The 17,028-nt window shown below is 46.0% G+C and overlaps 1 protein-coding gene across 2 annotated transcripts in view; it reads left to right on the forward strand.

Annotated features, from left to right (window-relative positions):
- Positions 1-17,028, forward strand: part of nek6 (NIMA-related kinase 6) — a 92,835-nt gene that overhangs the window by 28,686 nt on the left and 47,121 nt on the right. For both annotated transcript variants that reach the window (XM_046290456.1, XM_046290455.1), the window contains exon 2: positions 11,548-11,664. Coding sequence is in view for 1 of the 2 variants with exons in the window: in XM_046290455.1 (XP_046146411.1) it covers positions 11,584-11,664 (81 nt within the window). In the remaining variant the exon portion in view is untranslated. The remainder of the gene's footprint in view (positions 1-11,547; positions 11,665-17,028) is intronic.

Here is a 17,028-nt window from a genome sequence, read left to right on the forward strand (position 1 = left end):
AACGTAACGTAAACAACACTGCTAGCTAGCCTGCTAGCCCCCGAATAGCAACACTGCAGAAACTATTACACTCAACGGAATGACTTGATTAGTGTAGTGTCAACAACGCACCCACTGCCAGCTGGCCTACTTCAGCAGTACTGTATCATTTTAATCATTTTAGTCAATAAGATTCTTGCTACGTAGCTTAACTTTCTGAACATTCGAGACGTGTAGTCCACTTGTCATTCCAATCTCCTTTGCATTAGCGTAGCCTCTTCTGTAGCCTGTCAACTATGTGTCTGTTTATCCCTGTTCTCTCCTCTCTGCACAGACCATACAAACGCTCCTCACCGCGTGGCCGCGGCCACCCTACTCTGGTGGTCCCAGCGCGCACGACCCACGTGGAGTTCCAGGTCTCCGGTAGCCTCTGGAACTGCCAATCTGCGGTCAACAAGGCAGAGTTCATCTCAGCCTATGCCTCCCTCCAGTCCCTCGACTTCTTGGCACTGACGGAAACATGGATCACCACAGACAACACTGCTACTCCTACTGCTCTCTCTTCGTCCGCCCACGTGTTCTCGCACACCCGAGAGCATCTGGTCAGCGGGGTGGTGGCACCGGGATCCTCATCTCTCCCAAGTGGTCATTCTCTCTTTCTCCCCTTACCCATCTGTCTATCGCCTCCTTTGAATTCCATGCTGTCACAGTTACTAGCCCTTTCAAGCTTAACATCCTTATCATTTATCGCCCTCCAGGTTCCCTCGGAGAGTTCATCAATGAGCTTGATGCCTTGATAAGCTCCTTTCCTGAGGACGGCTCACCTCTCACAGTTCTGGGCGACTTTAACCTCCCCACGTCTACCTTTGACTCTTTCCTCTCTGCCTCCTTCTTTCCACTCCTCTCCTCTTTTGACCTCACCCTCTCACCTTCCCCCCTACTCACAAGGCAGGCAATACGCTCGACCTCATCTTTACTAGATGCTGTTCTTCCACTAACCTCACTGCAACTCCCCTCCAAGTCTCCGACCACTGCCTTGTATCCTTTTCCCTCTCGCTCTCATCCAACACCTCCCACACTGCCCCTACTCGGATGGTATCGCGCCGTCCCAACCTTCGCTCTCTCTCCCCCGCTACTCTCTCCTCTTCCATCCTATCATCTCTTCCCTCCGCTCAAACCTTCTCCCACCTATCTCCTGATTCTGCCTCCTCAACCCTCCTCTCCTCCCTCTCTGCATCCCTTGACTCTCTATGTCCCCTATCCTCCAGGCCGGCTCGGTCCTCCCCTCCCGCTCCGTGGCTCGATGACTCATTGCGAGCTCACAGAACAGGGCTCCGGGCAGCCGAGCGGAAATGGAGGAAAACTCGCCTCCCTGCGGACCTGGCATCCTTTCACTCCCTCCTCTCTACATTTTCCTCCTCTGTCTCTGCTGCTAAAGCCACTTTCTACCACGCTAAATTCCAAGCATCTGCCTCTAACCCTAGGAAGCTCTTTGCCACCTTCTCCTCCCTCCTGAATCCTCCGCCCCCTCCCCCCTCCTCCCTCTCTGCAGATGACTTCGTCAACCATTTTGAAAAGAAGGTCGACGACATCCGATCCTCATTTGCTAAGTCAAACGACACCGCTGGTTCTGCTCACACTGCCCTACCCTGTGCTCTGACCTCTTTCTCCCCTCTCTCTCCAGATGAAATCTCGCGTCTTGTGACGGCCGGCCGCCCAACAACCTGCCCGCTTGACCCTATCCCCTCCTCTCTTCTCCAGACCATTTCCGGAGACCTTCTCCCTTACCTCACCTCGCTCATCAACTCATCCCTGACCGTTGGCTACGTCCCTTCCGTCTTCAAGAGAGCGAGAGTTGCACCCCTTCTGAAAAAACCTACACTCGATCCCTCCGATGTCAACAATTACAGACCAGTATCCCTTCTTTCTTTTCTCTCCAAAACTCTTGAACGTGCCGTCCTTGGCCAGCTCTCCCGCTATCTCTCTCTGAATGACCTTCTTGATCCAAATCAGTCAGGTTTCAAGACTAGTCATTCAACTGAGACTGCTCTCCTCTGTATCACGGAGGCGCTCCGCACTGCTAAAGCTAACTCTCTCTCCTCTGCTCTCATCCTTCTAGATCTATCGGCTGCCTTCGATACTGTGAACCATCAGATCCTCCTCTCCACCCTCTCCGAGTTGGGCATCTCCGGCGCGGCCCACGCTTGGATTGCGTCCTACCTGACAGGTCGCTCCTACCAGGTGGCGTGGCGAGAATCTGTCTCCTCACCACGCGCTCTCACCACTGGTGTCCCCCAGGGCTCTGTTCTTGGCCCTCTCCTATTCTCGCTATACACCAAGTCACTTGGCTCTGTCATAACCTCACATGGTCTCTCTTATCATTGCTATGCAGACGACACACAATTAATCTTCTCCTTTCCCCCTTCTGATGACCAGGTGGCGAATCGCATCTCTGCATGTCTGGCAGACATATCAGTGTGGATGACGGATCACCACCTCAAGCTGAACCTCGGCAAGACGGAGCTGCTCTTCCTCCCGGGGAAGGACTGCCCGTTCCATGATCTCGCCATCACGGTCGACAACTCCATTGTGTCCTCCTCCCAGAGCGCCAAGAACCTTGGCGTGATCCTGGACAACACCCTGTCGTTCTCAACTAACATCAAGGCGGTGGCCCGTTCCTGTAGGTTCATGCTCTACAACATCCGCAGAGTACGACCCTGCCTCACACAGGAAGCGGCGCAGGTCCTAATCCAGGCACTTGTCATCTCCCGTCTGGATTACTGCAACTCGCTGTTGGCTGGGCTCCCTGCCTGTGCCATTAAACCCCTTCAACTCATCCAGAACGCCGCAGCCCGTCTGGTGTTCAACCTTCCCAAGTTCTCTCACGTCACCCCGCTCCTCCGTTCTCTCCACTGGCTTCCAGTTGAAGCTCGCATCCGCTACAAGACCATGGTGCTTGCCTACGGAGCTGTGAGGGGAACGGCACCTCAGTACCTCCAGGCTCTGATCAGGCCCTACACCCAAACAAGGGCACTGCGTTCATCCACCTCTGGCCTGCTCGCCTCCCTACCACTGAGGAAGTACAGCTCCCGCTCAGCCCAGTCAAAACTGTTCGCTGCCCTGGCCCCCCAATGGTGGAACAAACTCCCTCACGACGCCAGGACAGCGGAGTCAAACACCACCTTCCGGAGACACCTGAAACCCCACCTCTTTAAGGAATACCTAGGATAGGTTAAGTAATCCCTCTCACCCCACCCCCCTAAGTTTTAGATGCACTATTGTTAAGTGACTGTCCCACTGGATGTCATAAGGTGAATGCACCAATTTGTAAGTCGCTCTGGATAAGAGCGTCTGCTAAATGACTTAAATGTAAATGTAAATGTAAATGAATCCTAACTTAATACTGGTCTTAGAGGGCTGAATCCTAACTTAATACTAGTCTTAGAGGGCTGAATCGTAATTTGCGATTGTCATTTTGGTGTTAAAAATAAAGTATTCAAATTCCCTTTAGGAGCCCCTTGGCAAGGTCATTTCAATAGGGCATTACCTGTCTCACACCAGCAGCGCAGGCAGACCTCAATGTATATCATCTTGATGGATTTGCTACATACGCTTCAGGCCTTTTCAAATACTACTGTCAGTGGAAGTATATTCTATGTAGGCTTTACAAAGGGTTTATGAAGGCTTCACTCGGTCTTCATAAGATAAACTTTGTTCAAAGTTTCACCGTTGAACCTTACGACCCCTAAGAAGACAGGGAACTCTTTTTTTTAATACTACGTGCTTTCAAAAGACTCAGGACACAATAATATCTTTGAAAATGTCATAAATTCCAATAACTCCCAAAATATGTTGATACAACGCAAAGTCCAAGGACACATTATTTTATCTGCTCTGGAAGAATGGCTCATATTTTCTTGCTGCCACAACCTTAACGGCTACAATGTTAGTACAGATGCAAATCCTGTAACACACACACAAGACCTGCGTTCAGATACTGTTTATTGTATTTCAATTACTTTCACATATATTTTAAAGTGAGTACATGTATTTGGAAAAAATGTATTTGAAAATGGAAATAGCTGAATATTGGAATGTATTTGAAAACACATTTGGAAAGGATTGGCATGTATTTGAAAATACTCAAATGCATACAAATATTGAAATACTCCATGCATTTGAACTCATGCCTGTTTGGGTATTTTAAATGTATTTGGAAATAAGTATTTAAAAATACTGTTTTTATAGGAAATTATTTGAAAATACTTCAAATAGACAGAAAATAAGTCAGATACACCAAGTCCTACCTGATGGAGGTCAGATACGCCAAGTCCTACCTCATGGAGGTCAGATACGCCAAGTCCTACCTGATGGAGGTCAGATACGCCAAGTCATACCTAATGGAGGTCAGATACATAAAGTCATACCTGATGGAGGTCAGATACATAAAGTCCTACCTGATGGAGGTCAGATACGTAAAGTCCTACCTGATGGAGGTCAGATACGCCAAGTCCTACCTGATGGAGGTCAGATACGCCAACTCATACCTGATGGAGGTCAGATACGCCAAGTCATACCTGATGGAGGTCAGATACATAAAGTCATACCTAATGGAGGTCAGATACATAAAGTCCTACCTGATGGAGGTCAGATACGTAAAGTCCTACCTGATGGAGGTCAGATACGCCAAGTCATACCTGATGGAGGTCAGATACATAAAGTCCTACCTGATGGAGGTCAGATACGTAAAGTCCTACCTGATGGAGGTCAGATACGCCAAGTCATACCTGATGGAGGTCAGATACGCCAAGTCATACCTGATGGAGGTCAGATACGTAAAGTCCTACCTGATCGAGGTCAGATACGTCAAGTCATACCTGATGGAGGTCATATACGTAAAGTCCTACCTGATCGAGGTCAGATACATCTCTTTCCCCTGAAACACACACATGCTGGTCCCCCATTGTGACCATTTTCCCAAGCATCTCTGAGCAGTCAGACCTTTTGATTATTTCGTGCCGCCAGGGCCACAATAATTTGCTCCCTCTCTGATTGACCGAGTGTGACCCCCTCCCATGTGTTACTGCAGCTAGTGTCACCAGCACTGCCACTACCTCATTCCACATGGCTACCCCTACCCCAGTCAACTGCCCGGCACCCTCCACAGAAACCCGCAGAAGCCCCCACCATTTCTCCTTTACCCAAATCCAGATAGCTGATGTTCTGAAAGAGCTGCAAAATCTGGACCCTTAAAAATCAGCCGGGCTAGACAATCTGGACCCTCTCTTTCTAAAATTGCCTGCCGAAATTGTTGCAACCCCTATTACAAGCCTGTTCAACCTCTCTTTCGTATCGTCTGAGATTCCCAAAGATTGGAAAGCTGCCGCGGTCATCCCCCTCTTCAAAGGGGGTGACACTCTAGACCCAAACTGTTACAGACCTATATATATCCTACCCTGTCTTTCTAAGGTCTTCGAAAGCCAAGTTAACACCTCAGCCACACTCAAGGTCCTAAACGGCATCATAACCACCATCGATAAGAGACATTACTGTGCAGCCGTGTTCATCGACCTGGCCAAGGCTTTCGACCCTGTCAATCACAACATTCTTATTGGCAGACTCGACAGCCTTGGTTTCTCAAATGATTGCCTCGCCTGGTTTACCAACTACTTCTCTGATAGAATTCAGTGTGTCAAATCGGAGAGACTGTTGTCCGGACCTCTGACAGTCTCTATGGGTGTGCCACAGGGTTCAATTATCTCTTTTCTGTATACATTAATGATGTTGCTCTTGCTGCTGGTGATTCTCTGATCCACCTCTACGCAGACGACACCATTCTGTATACTTCTGGCCCCTCCTTGGACACTGTGTTAACTAACCTCCAGACGAGCTTCAATGCCATACAACTCTCCTTCCGTGACCTCCAGCTGCTCTTAAATGCAATAAAACGAAATGCATGCTATTCAATCGATCACTGCACGCACCTGCTCGCCCGTCCAGCATCACTACTCTGGACGGCTCTGACTTAGAATACGTGGACAACTACAAATACCTGGGTGTCTGGTTAGACTGTAAACTCTCCTTCCAGACTCACATTAAGCATCTCCAATGCAAAATTAAATCTAGAATCGGCTTCCTATATCGCAACAAAGCATCCTTCACTCATGCTGACAAATATATATATGTAATATATGCCATTTAGCAGACGCTTTTATCCAAAGCGACTTACAGTCATGAGTGCATACATTCTACATTCTACGTATGGGTGGTCCCAGGGATCGAACCTACTACCCTGGCGTTACAAGCGCCATGCTCTACCAACTGAGCTACAGAAGGACCACATACCCTCGTAAAACTGACCATCCTACCGATCCTCGACTTCGGTGATGTCATCTATAAAATAGCCTCTAACACTCTACTCAACAAACTGGATGCAGTCTATCACAGTGCCATCCGTTTTGTCACCAAAGCCCCATACACTACCCACCATTGCGACCTGTACGCTCTCGTTGGTTGGCCCTCGCTTCATACTCGTCGCCAAACCCACTGGCTACAGGTTATCTACAAGTATCTGCTAGGTAAAGCCCCGCCTTATCTCAGCTCACTGGTCACCATAGCAGCACCCACTCGTCGCACGCGCTCCAGCAGGTATATCTCACTGGTCACCCCCAAAGGCAATTCCTCCTTTGGTCATCTTTCCTTCCAGTTCTCTGCTGCCCATGACTGGAACGAATTGCAAAAATCTCTGAAGCTGGAGACTCACATCTCCCTCACTAGCTTTAAACACCAGCTGTCAGAGCAGCTTACAGATCACTGCACCTGTACATAGCCCATCTGTAAACAGCCCATCTATCTACCTACCTCATCCCCATACTGGTATTGATTTATTTTGCTCCTTTGCACCCCAGTATCTCTACCTGCACATTCATCTTCTGCCGATCTACCATTCCAGTGTTTAATTGCTATATTGTAATTACTTCGCCACCATGGCCTATTTATTTCCTTAACTTACCTCATTTGCACTCACTGTATATAGACTTTTTTTTCTTTTTCTACTGTGTTATTGACTGTATGTTTTGTTTATTCCATGTGTAACTCTGTGTTGTTGTTTGTGTCGAATTGCTACGCTTTATCTTGGCCAGGTCGAAGTTGCAAATGAGAACTTGTTCTCAACTAGCCTACCTGGTTAAATAAAGGTGTTCTCAACTAGTCTACCTGGTTAAATAAAGGTGTTCTCAACTAGCCTACCTGGTTAAATAAAGGTGAAATAAATAAAATAAAAATACCTGCGTGGAATACCCACCGCCTAGGGACAAGGTACATTTAAAACCAGATACCTTTAGACTTTTACTCAAATAGTATTTCACTAGGTCAAATCAAATCAAAATGTCATTTGATTTGATTAGGTGCATTTTACTTTTACTTGAGTCATTTTCTATTACCGTATCTTTACTTTTTCTGAAGTATGGCAATTTAGTACTTTTTCCACCACTGAAAGCACTAGCCAGGAACTTTTTCCTCAGAAATCCTTTTCTAAGAACTGAATGTGATGCAGTGTTCAGTTTCTCTAAACTAAGATGAAATTGTTTCCATTCTGTGAAGTCAGAGGTGCAGAATAAAATGTGAGTGTTGTTGGGGTATCCCACAGGCCAGATTTCAATTATAAGATGAGCGACGAACCCTGTGTGAGACACACGTTACAGTTCTCTGTGAAAGCACACATACACATACACACATCTGCTCAAACACACACACACCCACTCAAGTATACACACAGCCACTCAAACACACACATACCCGCTCAAACATGCGAGGTGATTTTGAGTTGCAACCACTACCCATCTTCTGCTATAGTGTATAGTCACACTCTCTCTCCTCTCTCTGACTCACTCACTCTCTTTTTCTCTATTTTTCTCTCTTTTATCAATCTTTCATTTGTACCTCACACGAACAAATCTGTTTCTCTGCACTGTATATCTCCAATCTCTTCCGATAGGTCAGACAAATATGAGCTCAGAAAAACTGATACAACATCGACCCCTCACCCCTCTGTACCTCCATTGATTACGAATTGAAAACGTATCCTTCTAGAGAGCTCAATGAGAGTCTCAAAAAAAGACCTTGGGCTTAAGCCCTTAACCCTCAGACACACATACAGTATACATTAAACATACAGTATATATTAAACAAATAAGCTGAATCACCCCTACAAATATCCGTTCCAGGCTGGTAGTATGGCTTCTCACAGCCGTGCATGTTCAAGTCTATAACAGTTTATCTAGAGCCCTCACAGATATGGCAGATATGGATAGTGTGTGTGTGTGTGTGTGTGTGTGTGTGTGTGTGTGTGTGTGTGTGTGTGTGTGTGTGTGTGTGTGTGTGTGTGTGTGTGTGTGTGTGTGTGTGTGTGTGTGTGTGTGTGTGTGTGTGTGTGTGTGTGTGTGTCTGTGTGTGTGTCTGTGTGTGTGTGTGTGTCTGTGTGTGTGTGTCTGTGTGTGTGTGTCTGTGTGTGTGTCTGTGTGTGTGTCTGTGTGTGTGTGTGTGTGTGTGTCTGTGTGTGTGTGTCTGTGTGTGTGTCTGTGTGTGTGTCTGTGTGTGTGTGTGTGTGTGTGTGTGTGTGTGTGTGTGTGTGTGTGTGTGTGTGTGTGTGTGTGTGTGTGTGTGTGTGTGTGTGTGTGTGTCTGTGTGTGTGTGTGTGTGTGTGTGTGTGTGTGTGTGTGTGTGTGTGTGTGTGTGTGTGTGTGTGTGTGTGTGTGTGTGTGTGTGTGTGTGTGTGTGTGTGTGTGTCTGTGTGTGTGTGTGTGTGTGTGTGTGTGTGTGTGTGTGTGTGTGTGTGTGTGTGTGTGTGTGTGTGTGTGTGTGTGTGTGTGTGTGTGTGTGTGTGTGTGTGTGTGTGTGTGTGTGTGTGTGTGTGTGTGTGTGTGTGTGTGTGTGTGTGTGTGTGTGTGTGTGTGTGTGTGTGTGTGTGTGTGTGTGTGTGTGTGTGTGTGTGTGTGTTCCTAAGTTTCCATATACACTACCATTCAAAAGTTTGAGGTCACTTAGAAATGTCCTTGTTTTTGAAAGAAAAGCACATGCTGATGCTCCACATGCTGATGCTCCAGATACTCAACTAGTCTAAAGAAGGCCAGATTTATTGCTTCTTTAATCAGACAACAGTTTTCAGCTGTGCGAACATAATTACAAAAGGGTTTTCTAATGATCAATTAGCCTTTTCAAATGATAGACTTGGATTAGCTAACACAACGTGCCATTGGAACACAGAAGTGATAGTTGCTGATAATGGGCCTCTGTACGCCTATGAAGATATTCTATAAAAAATCTGCCATTTCCAGCTACAATAGTCATTTACAACATTAACAATGTCTACACTGTTTTTCTGATCAATTTGATATTATTTTAATGGACCAAAAATGTGTTTTTATTTCAAAAACAAGGAAATTTCTAAGTGACCCCAAACTTTTGAACGGTGGTGTATATCCATGACCTGTGAAATGTTTGAATCCATCTCGACTGTGACGTGATTTGTGGATTCAAATAAATAATGTGTGTTAAAAGCCAGTGGTGGAACAGTCATTCATTACAAGGTTGTTCAGTAATCTGTTATGACTCTAGCTAGTACAGTAGTGTCTACTATTTTACACGTAGCTCTTTCTGCCAGTTGAGTTCAGATAAAACCATCTGATTTGTATTGCTCCACGTTACATCACAGGGTCAGGGTTAGACTGTTAGGGTACAGTTTACTCAGTTCAGCCCTTTGGAATAAGGTCTATATAACTATGGCATGATAATTATAATGTAAGTCATAAGATTATGTAATGTTGTTCAGTGTCTTGCCAGCTGATGGCAGAAGTAGGGCTGGGCTGTATATCGTATTTTACGATATACCCTTATTGATGCACAGATCAGTTCGTTTTTCTAACATTACCTTCTATAACGGTATTTGCATGATTGGTTCGTCAAATGTGATACGCCATGTTTCACGTCCAGTTTTAGTAGTTTAGTAGTTTTTTATAGTTTACTTTGTTACTTGAGTCATCTCTCTCCGCTCACTTTCTCTCCATCAACGTGTGTGTGGGTGTGGGGGGGTGGAGGGAGTGTGTGCATGGCCTTGGTTTTGTATAATCTGCATTTTCTGCTTACGCCTTCACAATGTGGCCCACTTCCTCACCTCTGTAAATAGGGTGTAAAAGTGTTTACTCTGCAGAAAAATAGATGTGTGTGTGTGTACAGATACATAGGGATCTCATCATTCATTGGACTATTATCTTATATGGACGTATGTTTTACATTCACTTTGGGTTACTTAGGTAGATAATACATATCTGTGTGTTTTGGTATGTGTGTAGCAGTTTGGCTTATTGGCCGGTCTATCCTCATGTGGGTATAGGATGCTGTGTGTCTCTGGTAGTCTAATCTGTCTGAGGCAGTGGTATAGGATGCTGTGTGTTTCTGGTAGTCTAATCTGTCTGAGGCAGTGGTATAGGATGCTGTGTGTCTCTGGTAGTTTAATCTGTCTGAGGCGGTGGTATAGGATGCGGTGTGTCTGGCAGTCTAATCTGTCTGAGGCAGTGGTATAGGATGCTGTGTGTCTCTGGTAGTTTAATCTGTCTGAGGCGGTGGTATAGGATGCGGTGTGTCTCTGGCAGTTTAATCTGTCTGAGGCGGTGGTATAGGATGCGGTGTGTCTCTGGCAGTCTAATCTGTCTGAGGCAGTGGTATAGGATGCTGTGTGTCTCTGGCAGTCTAATCTGTCTGAGGCAGTGGTATAGGATGCTGTGTGTCTCTGGCAGTCTAATCTGTCTGAGGCGGTGGTATAGGATGCTGTGTGTCTCTGGCAGTCTAATCTATCTGATGCGGTGGTATAGGATGCTGTCTCTGGCAGTCTAATCTGTCTGAGGCGGTGGTATAGGATGCTGTCTCTGGCAGTCTAATCTGTCTGAGGCGGTGGTATAGGATGCTGTCTCTGGCAGTCTAATCTGTCTGAGGCGGTGGTATAGGATGCTGTCTCTGGCAGTCTAATCTGTCTGAGGCGGTGGTATAGGATGCTGTCTCTGGCAGTCTAATCTGTCTGAGGCGGTGGTATAGGATGCTGTCTCTGGCAGTCTAATCTGTCTGAGGCGGTGGTATAGGGGTAAAGCCCTGTACTGGCTTTTCTTTGTTTTATGGCCACTTTTCCGGTCTGCAAATTGATTTTGAAGAAATCACTCCAAAAAAAACTGTGTGCCTCCGTTGAATTTCAAAAATCTCGATGTGGCCCTAGAGACAAAATGATTGCCCATTCCTGGACTGACTCTATGCAAGGAGTCCCCATGGCTCAGAATAAGACTAGCTACACGTCACATACGCACACGCACACGTACATGTACACGCACGCGCGCACGCACACACACGCACACACACACACACACACACACACACACACACACACACACACACACACACACACACACACACACACACACACACACACACACACACACACACACACACACACACACACACACACACACACACACACACACTCTCAACCACGGCTAAGTTAGTTCTGTCTCTTGTCTCTACCAGGGGTGAAGGGGCCTGGTACTGTATGCCAAGTCCACCATGGAGGCACAGAACAGCCATCACCAGCACAACCTAGACAACCAGAACAAGAACCTCTACAAGATGCCTGGAGAAGATCAGGTGAGACGTCATATTCTAGTCTACACTGGTGTGTGTGTGTGTGTGTGTGTGTGTGTGTGTGTGTGTGTGTGTGTGTGTGTGTGTGTGTGTGTGTGTGTGTGTGTGTGTGTGTGTGTGTGTGTGTGTGTGTGTGTGTGTGTGTGTGTGTGTGTGTGTATGTGAGCGTGTTTGCATGTGCGTGCATGAGTGTGTGAATTCATTTCTGCTTTTGAATAAACAAATTCCAGTTCATTTTTACATTTTACAACATAAAATAATTTGTCTGTTGTTGTTTGTCGCTGTTGTTTTAAGACCTAAGTGTAATGCTAATAGATAAACGCAAAATGCATTTTCACAATGCTTCAAAGAGCATAGAAGGACTTAAGATGATTGACTGGGATGGAAAAAACAGGTCAGGTTTGCACGGAAGCCCTTGACATCACTGAGAGTTATGACTGTAGGCAAGCAGGTGTCACTCCCTAACTACATATTAGTAGAGACTATCTTAGCAACCCCGTCATTTAACAGTAGTCAAAGCCTGCTCTTGACTCTGCACATAATGAGTGGTAATTGTTGAAGAAATTAGCCTTAATCGCCTCTTCATTGGCTTTCAGCTGTGTGAGGGCGATTACGTGACAAATTGTTGTGCCGGCTTGATAGTGAGGTAATGGTGTTGTTGTGTTACTTGGTGGCGCGGTGCGGAGTCTGTCATTACGTAGTGTTTAAGTGCAATTAGCCAATGATATTGAACATCTGCTACGGTGATAGGAAGAAATGAAAACCTGTTCTGTTTAGTGTAATGCCATCATCATTTTCCATGATGGTACCTCTCTGACCACCTCTACCCCTTCTTCCTTCCTCCCTATAGTTGGGGCTTTTCAATGTGATGAGAGGGTCAAACTACAGCGTTTTGCCACAGAGTACAGCCACTGAAGTTAAGAATTTGGTGACTGAAAATGTTCAACCTCAATTTCTTCAGTATTGATGGTATCGATGGTCTTTTAATTTGTTTGTTGAGGGTTTTACACATTTGATAAAATAAGTTCCCTAACGTCATTAATCTGTGTCAAGTCATATACCAGTCACCCTCCACCTAAATACAGGAATCGACCGCTTACAACAATTGCGCATTTCTGCGGCCACCCCTTGAAACATCATCAGGGAGTCTCCCACAATCACTGCAGCACGGCGGCTGCCAGATCTGACACAGCACGTCACCGCCACTGCAGCAGCTAGTGAAGAGTACTTGAGTTAACACCACAGCCCAACGAGCCAAAGACCAATCAGCCAACGTCACTCTGGATTAGCTAATAGCGTCTCAAGACTCGGGGAGATCCGTTATGGCAAAGCCATTTGTTTCTCTTGATGCTGATTTTATGACGCTCCAAAGGCCAGAGAACCTAAAAAGAAAAGAAAGAGGGAAAGAAAAATTATGTTGATAGAGTTAGGAGCTATTGAGATTCTGGAAGAGCTTTTCCAGTTCACCCCGGGCTCTCGCCGTCAGTCGCAGTACAAAGTGATGAAGCACATGTGGATTGGAACGGAGAGCTGGAAGCTGGAGGGAAGTTAAGGGTTTTGACTCTATAATTCTCTCTCTCTCTCTCTCTCTCTCTCTCTCTCTCTCTCTCTCTCTCTCTCTCTCTCTCTCTCTCTCTCTCTGTCTCTCTGTCTTTCTCTCTCTCTCTCTCTCTCTCTCTCTCTCTCTCTCTCTCTCTCTCTCTCTGTCTCTCTGTCTGTCTCTCTCTCTCTCTCTCTCTCTCTCTCTCTCTCTCTCTCTCTCTCTCTCTCTCTCTCTCTCTCTCTCTCTCTCTCTCTCTCTCTCTCTCTCTCTCTCTCTCTCTCTCTCTCTCTCTCTCTCTCTCTCTCTCTCTCTCTCTCTCTCTCTCTCTCTCTCTCTCTCTCTCTCTCAGTTTTGAGCAGTGTAGTAAGTCCTCACAGTAATCCATAGGGCATGCTCTACTGTTTCAATAGCCCAATGAATGGCTAAACCCTCTTGAACGTCAGGAGTAATATGCAGCCCCTGAGATTTTTCTTGGCCAGTGAGAGGAATTGAGAAAAAGAAAGAAAAATACCATTTTGCGTTATGGTATGTAATGATTTAATGTTAACTTCAGGCCTTTTTTGTGATGCACATTCAAGGAACAAAGACCCCATTGAGTCAAGGATACGTTTTGTTGACGTATCGATGCTGACAAGTGAATGCCAGATCGAGTATGTTAGATAAAACCTACATTTTTATTTGCTGTTGTTGTTTCATAGTAGATGATAGGTTCAAATGAAAGCCATTGTTTAAGTCAGCACTGGACCTCAATGTAATTGAACAGGACATGCAAGCTAATTGTGCACCGCCCTACGAGTCTCCTGGTCATGGCACTGGTTTGGGATCAAACCCCAGGCTGTAGTGATGCCACAACACTGTGATGCAGTGCCTTAGACCACTGCACCACTCAGGAGTCAAGGGTTTGTAAATCTTGGGATAAAGAACAGTTGAACATTGTTCCTGTTGAAATCCACTGTGAATCACATTCGATTCAGCACAGGGAATATCGGAATTCATCAAAGGCAAACCAGATAGTATACAATGAGTCAAAGAGAAATGAAGGTTCCCTGAGAGGATAACTTCAACACTCTCAGCTGTCCATACTAGGCCCTAGAAACAAACATGGGGACAAAGTACCATGTGCATTCCAGTTCAAGTTATTGTTAACCCGTAGTGTGGCCCTAGTTGCATTACAAACATGTAAAGATAAATTCTAAAGGACATGACTCTCCAACTCAAGCATAGTAGAAGTGTATGTATTTAGTGAGCAGAGCAAACCTCCTTGCTGTCCTGCCATGTTTGTCTCAACCCATCCTGGATGAATGGAGCAGCACAGAATGCCCTCTTGCTACGGGTCATGCTCTGTTAGGGCAGGCTCTGAACTCTGCCCCGTCAGCTCAGGTGTGTTGAATGGACCCCAGGTTTGAGGAGATGTAATCAATGCATTTGGGGGATGTAAGCCTGCATATCCTAGTACTTTTTAAAGCATCCCACTACTATTGAGGTTTACTTCACAAACAACTTGTCACTCTTCAATGACACAGATTTCTCCTCTATTGTTTTGTAATTAATTAATGGAAAAAAAGAACAATAACAGTTGTAGTGTTATACCAAATATGACAGAGCCACAGTTTTGGAGTATGGGGTTATATAATGACTAATCTAGGTAAGATAGCAGCCTGGCTAGCATATTAGCATATCAGGCTATCTCTAATTAGCAGTGGCACTCTAATAGAGCATGCTAATCTGGGTCAGCGCATATGTAAATGAGCAGCTGGGAATATTCCACGGCGCCAAGTATCAGAGTGTGTGTCACCCAGGGTTTGTGTCGCTCAGTATTAGCATCGACACACACAGACACACCCCAGCCCTCCCCTCGAAACAATTACGGCAATTACAAATGGCATCAATAACGGCTGGCTGTCTGTCAAAAAGGGGAGCCGTTGGGAGGCTTGTGCCACCGAGACAGACCGGTGGTACAGAAAGGACCACAGATGCTTTGATTTACCAACTGAACCACCCAGCTATGCTGGTCCAATGTTGCTCAGTTGGTAAGAGTGTGACACTAGCAATACCGAGGTTGTGGGTTCAATTCCTGTTTGGATCACATACTCAAAATGTATGCACTCACTTTCCTGGATAAAAGTGTCTTCTAAGTGGCATAAAGGGAGATACTTTCCTCTCAGCATTGTATCTTGCCATAGAAACCATCTTGCCCTAGAAACCATCTTTCCCTAGAAACCTTCTTGCCCTAGAATCCATCTTGCCCTAAAAACCATCTTGCCCTAGAATCCATCTTGCCCTAAAAACCATCTTGCCCTAGAATCCATCTTGCCCTAAAAACCATCTTGCCCTAGAAACCATCTTGCCCTAGAATCCATCTTGCCCTAGAAACCATCTTGTCCTAGAAACCTTCTTGCCCAAGAATCCATCTTGCCCTAGAATAAATCCTGCCCAAGAAACCTTCTTGCCCTAGAATCCATCTTGCCATAGAATTAATATTGCCCTAGAATCCATCTTGCCATAGAATTAATATTGCCCTAGATACCATCTTGCCCTAGAAACCTGGGTGTGACATTGGCCACTATGGATCTGTATCCACAAGGCACATTGTTGTGTGAACTGATTTGAATTGGAACCTGAAATGTGACATGGTCAGGAACATTTGGTTGGCTGGGTACATGTACTGTGTGAACGACTGATGCTCTGTGTAAATGGAAGACAAACTGAACTATATTTTCAGCCTTGTCTATTGTCAGCATGTTAGCCAGTGTCAACACTGTGATACAGTATGAGTGAGAATCTTTTACAGAGTGACTGAGTGACTTGCGGACCCTTAGCTGTGCCATATAAACTCAGTAAAAAAATAAATGTCCCTTTTTCAGGACCCTGTCTTCTAAATATCTTCACAGATCTTCATTGTAAAGGGTTTAAACTCTGTTTCCCATGCTCGTTCAATGAACCATAAACAAGTAATGAACATGCACCTGTGGAACGGTCATTAAGACACTTACAGATGGTAGGCAATTAAGGTCACAGTTATGAAAACTTAGGACACTAAAGAGGCCTTTCTACTGACTCTGGAAAACACCAAAAGAAAGATGCCCAGAGTCCCTGCTCATCTGCATGGAGGCATGCTGCAAGGAGGCATGAGGACTGCAGATGTGGCCAGGGCAATAAATTGCAATGTCCGTACCGTGAGACGCCTAAGACAGCGCTACAGGGGGACAGGACGGACAGCTGATTGTCCTCTCAGTGGCAGACCACGTGTAACAACACCTACAGTATCGGTAAATTTGAACATCACACCTGCGGGACAGGTACAGGATGGGAACAACAATGGCCCGAGTTACACCCAAACGCACAATCCCTCCATCAGTGCTCAGACTGTCCGTAATAGGCTGGGAGAGGCTGGACTGAGGGCTTGTAGGCCTGTTGTAAGGCAGGTCCTCACCAGACATCACTGGTAACAATGTCACCTATGGGCACAAACCCACCGTCGCTGGACCAGACAGGACTGGCAAAAATTGCTCTTCCCTGACAAGTCGCGGTTTTGTCTCACCAGGGGTGGTGGTCAGATTTGTGTTTATCGTTGAAGGAATGAGCGTTACACCGAGGCCTTTACTCTGGAGCGGGATCGATTTGGAGGTGGAGGGTCCGTCATGGTCTGGGGTGGTGTGTCACAGCATCATCGGACTGAGCTTATTGTCATTGCAGGCAATCTCAACGCTGTGCTTTACAGGGAAGACATCCTCCTCCCTCATGTGGTACCCTTCCTGCAGGCTCATCCTGACATGCCCCTCCGGCATGACAATGCCACTAGCCATACTGCTAGTTCTGTGTGT

The sequence above is a fragment of the Oncorhynchus gorbuscha genome, linkage group LG11 (assembly GCF_021184085.1).
Source record: "Oncorhynchus gorbuscha isolate QuinsamMale2020 ecotype Even-year linkage group LG11, OgorEven_v1.0, whole genome shotgun sequence".
Classification (NCBI taxonomy): Eukaryota; Metazoa; Chordata; class Actinopteri; order Salmoniformes; family Salmonidae; genus Oncorhynchus; species Oncorhynchus gorbuscha.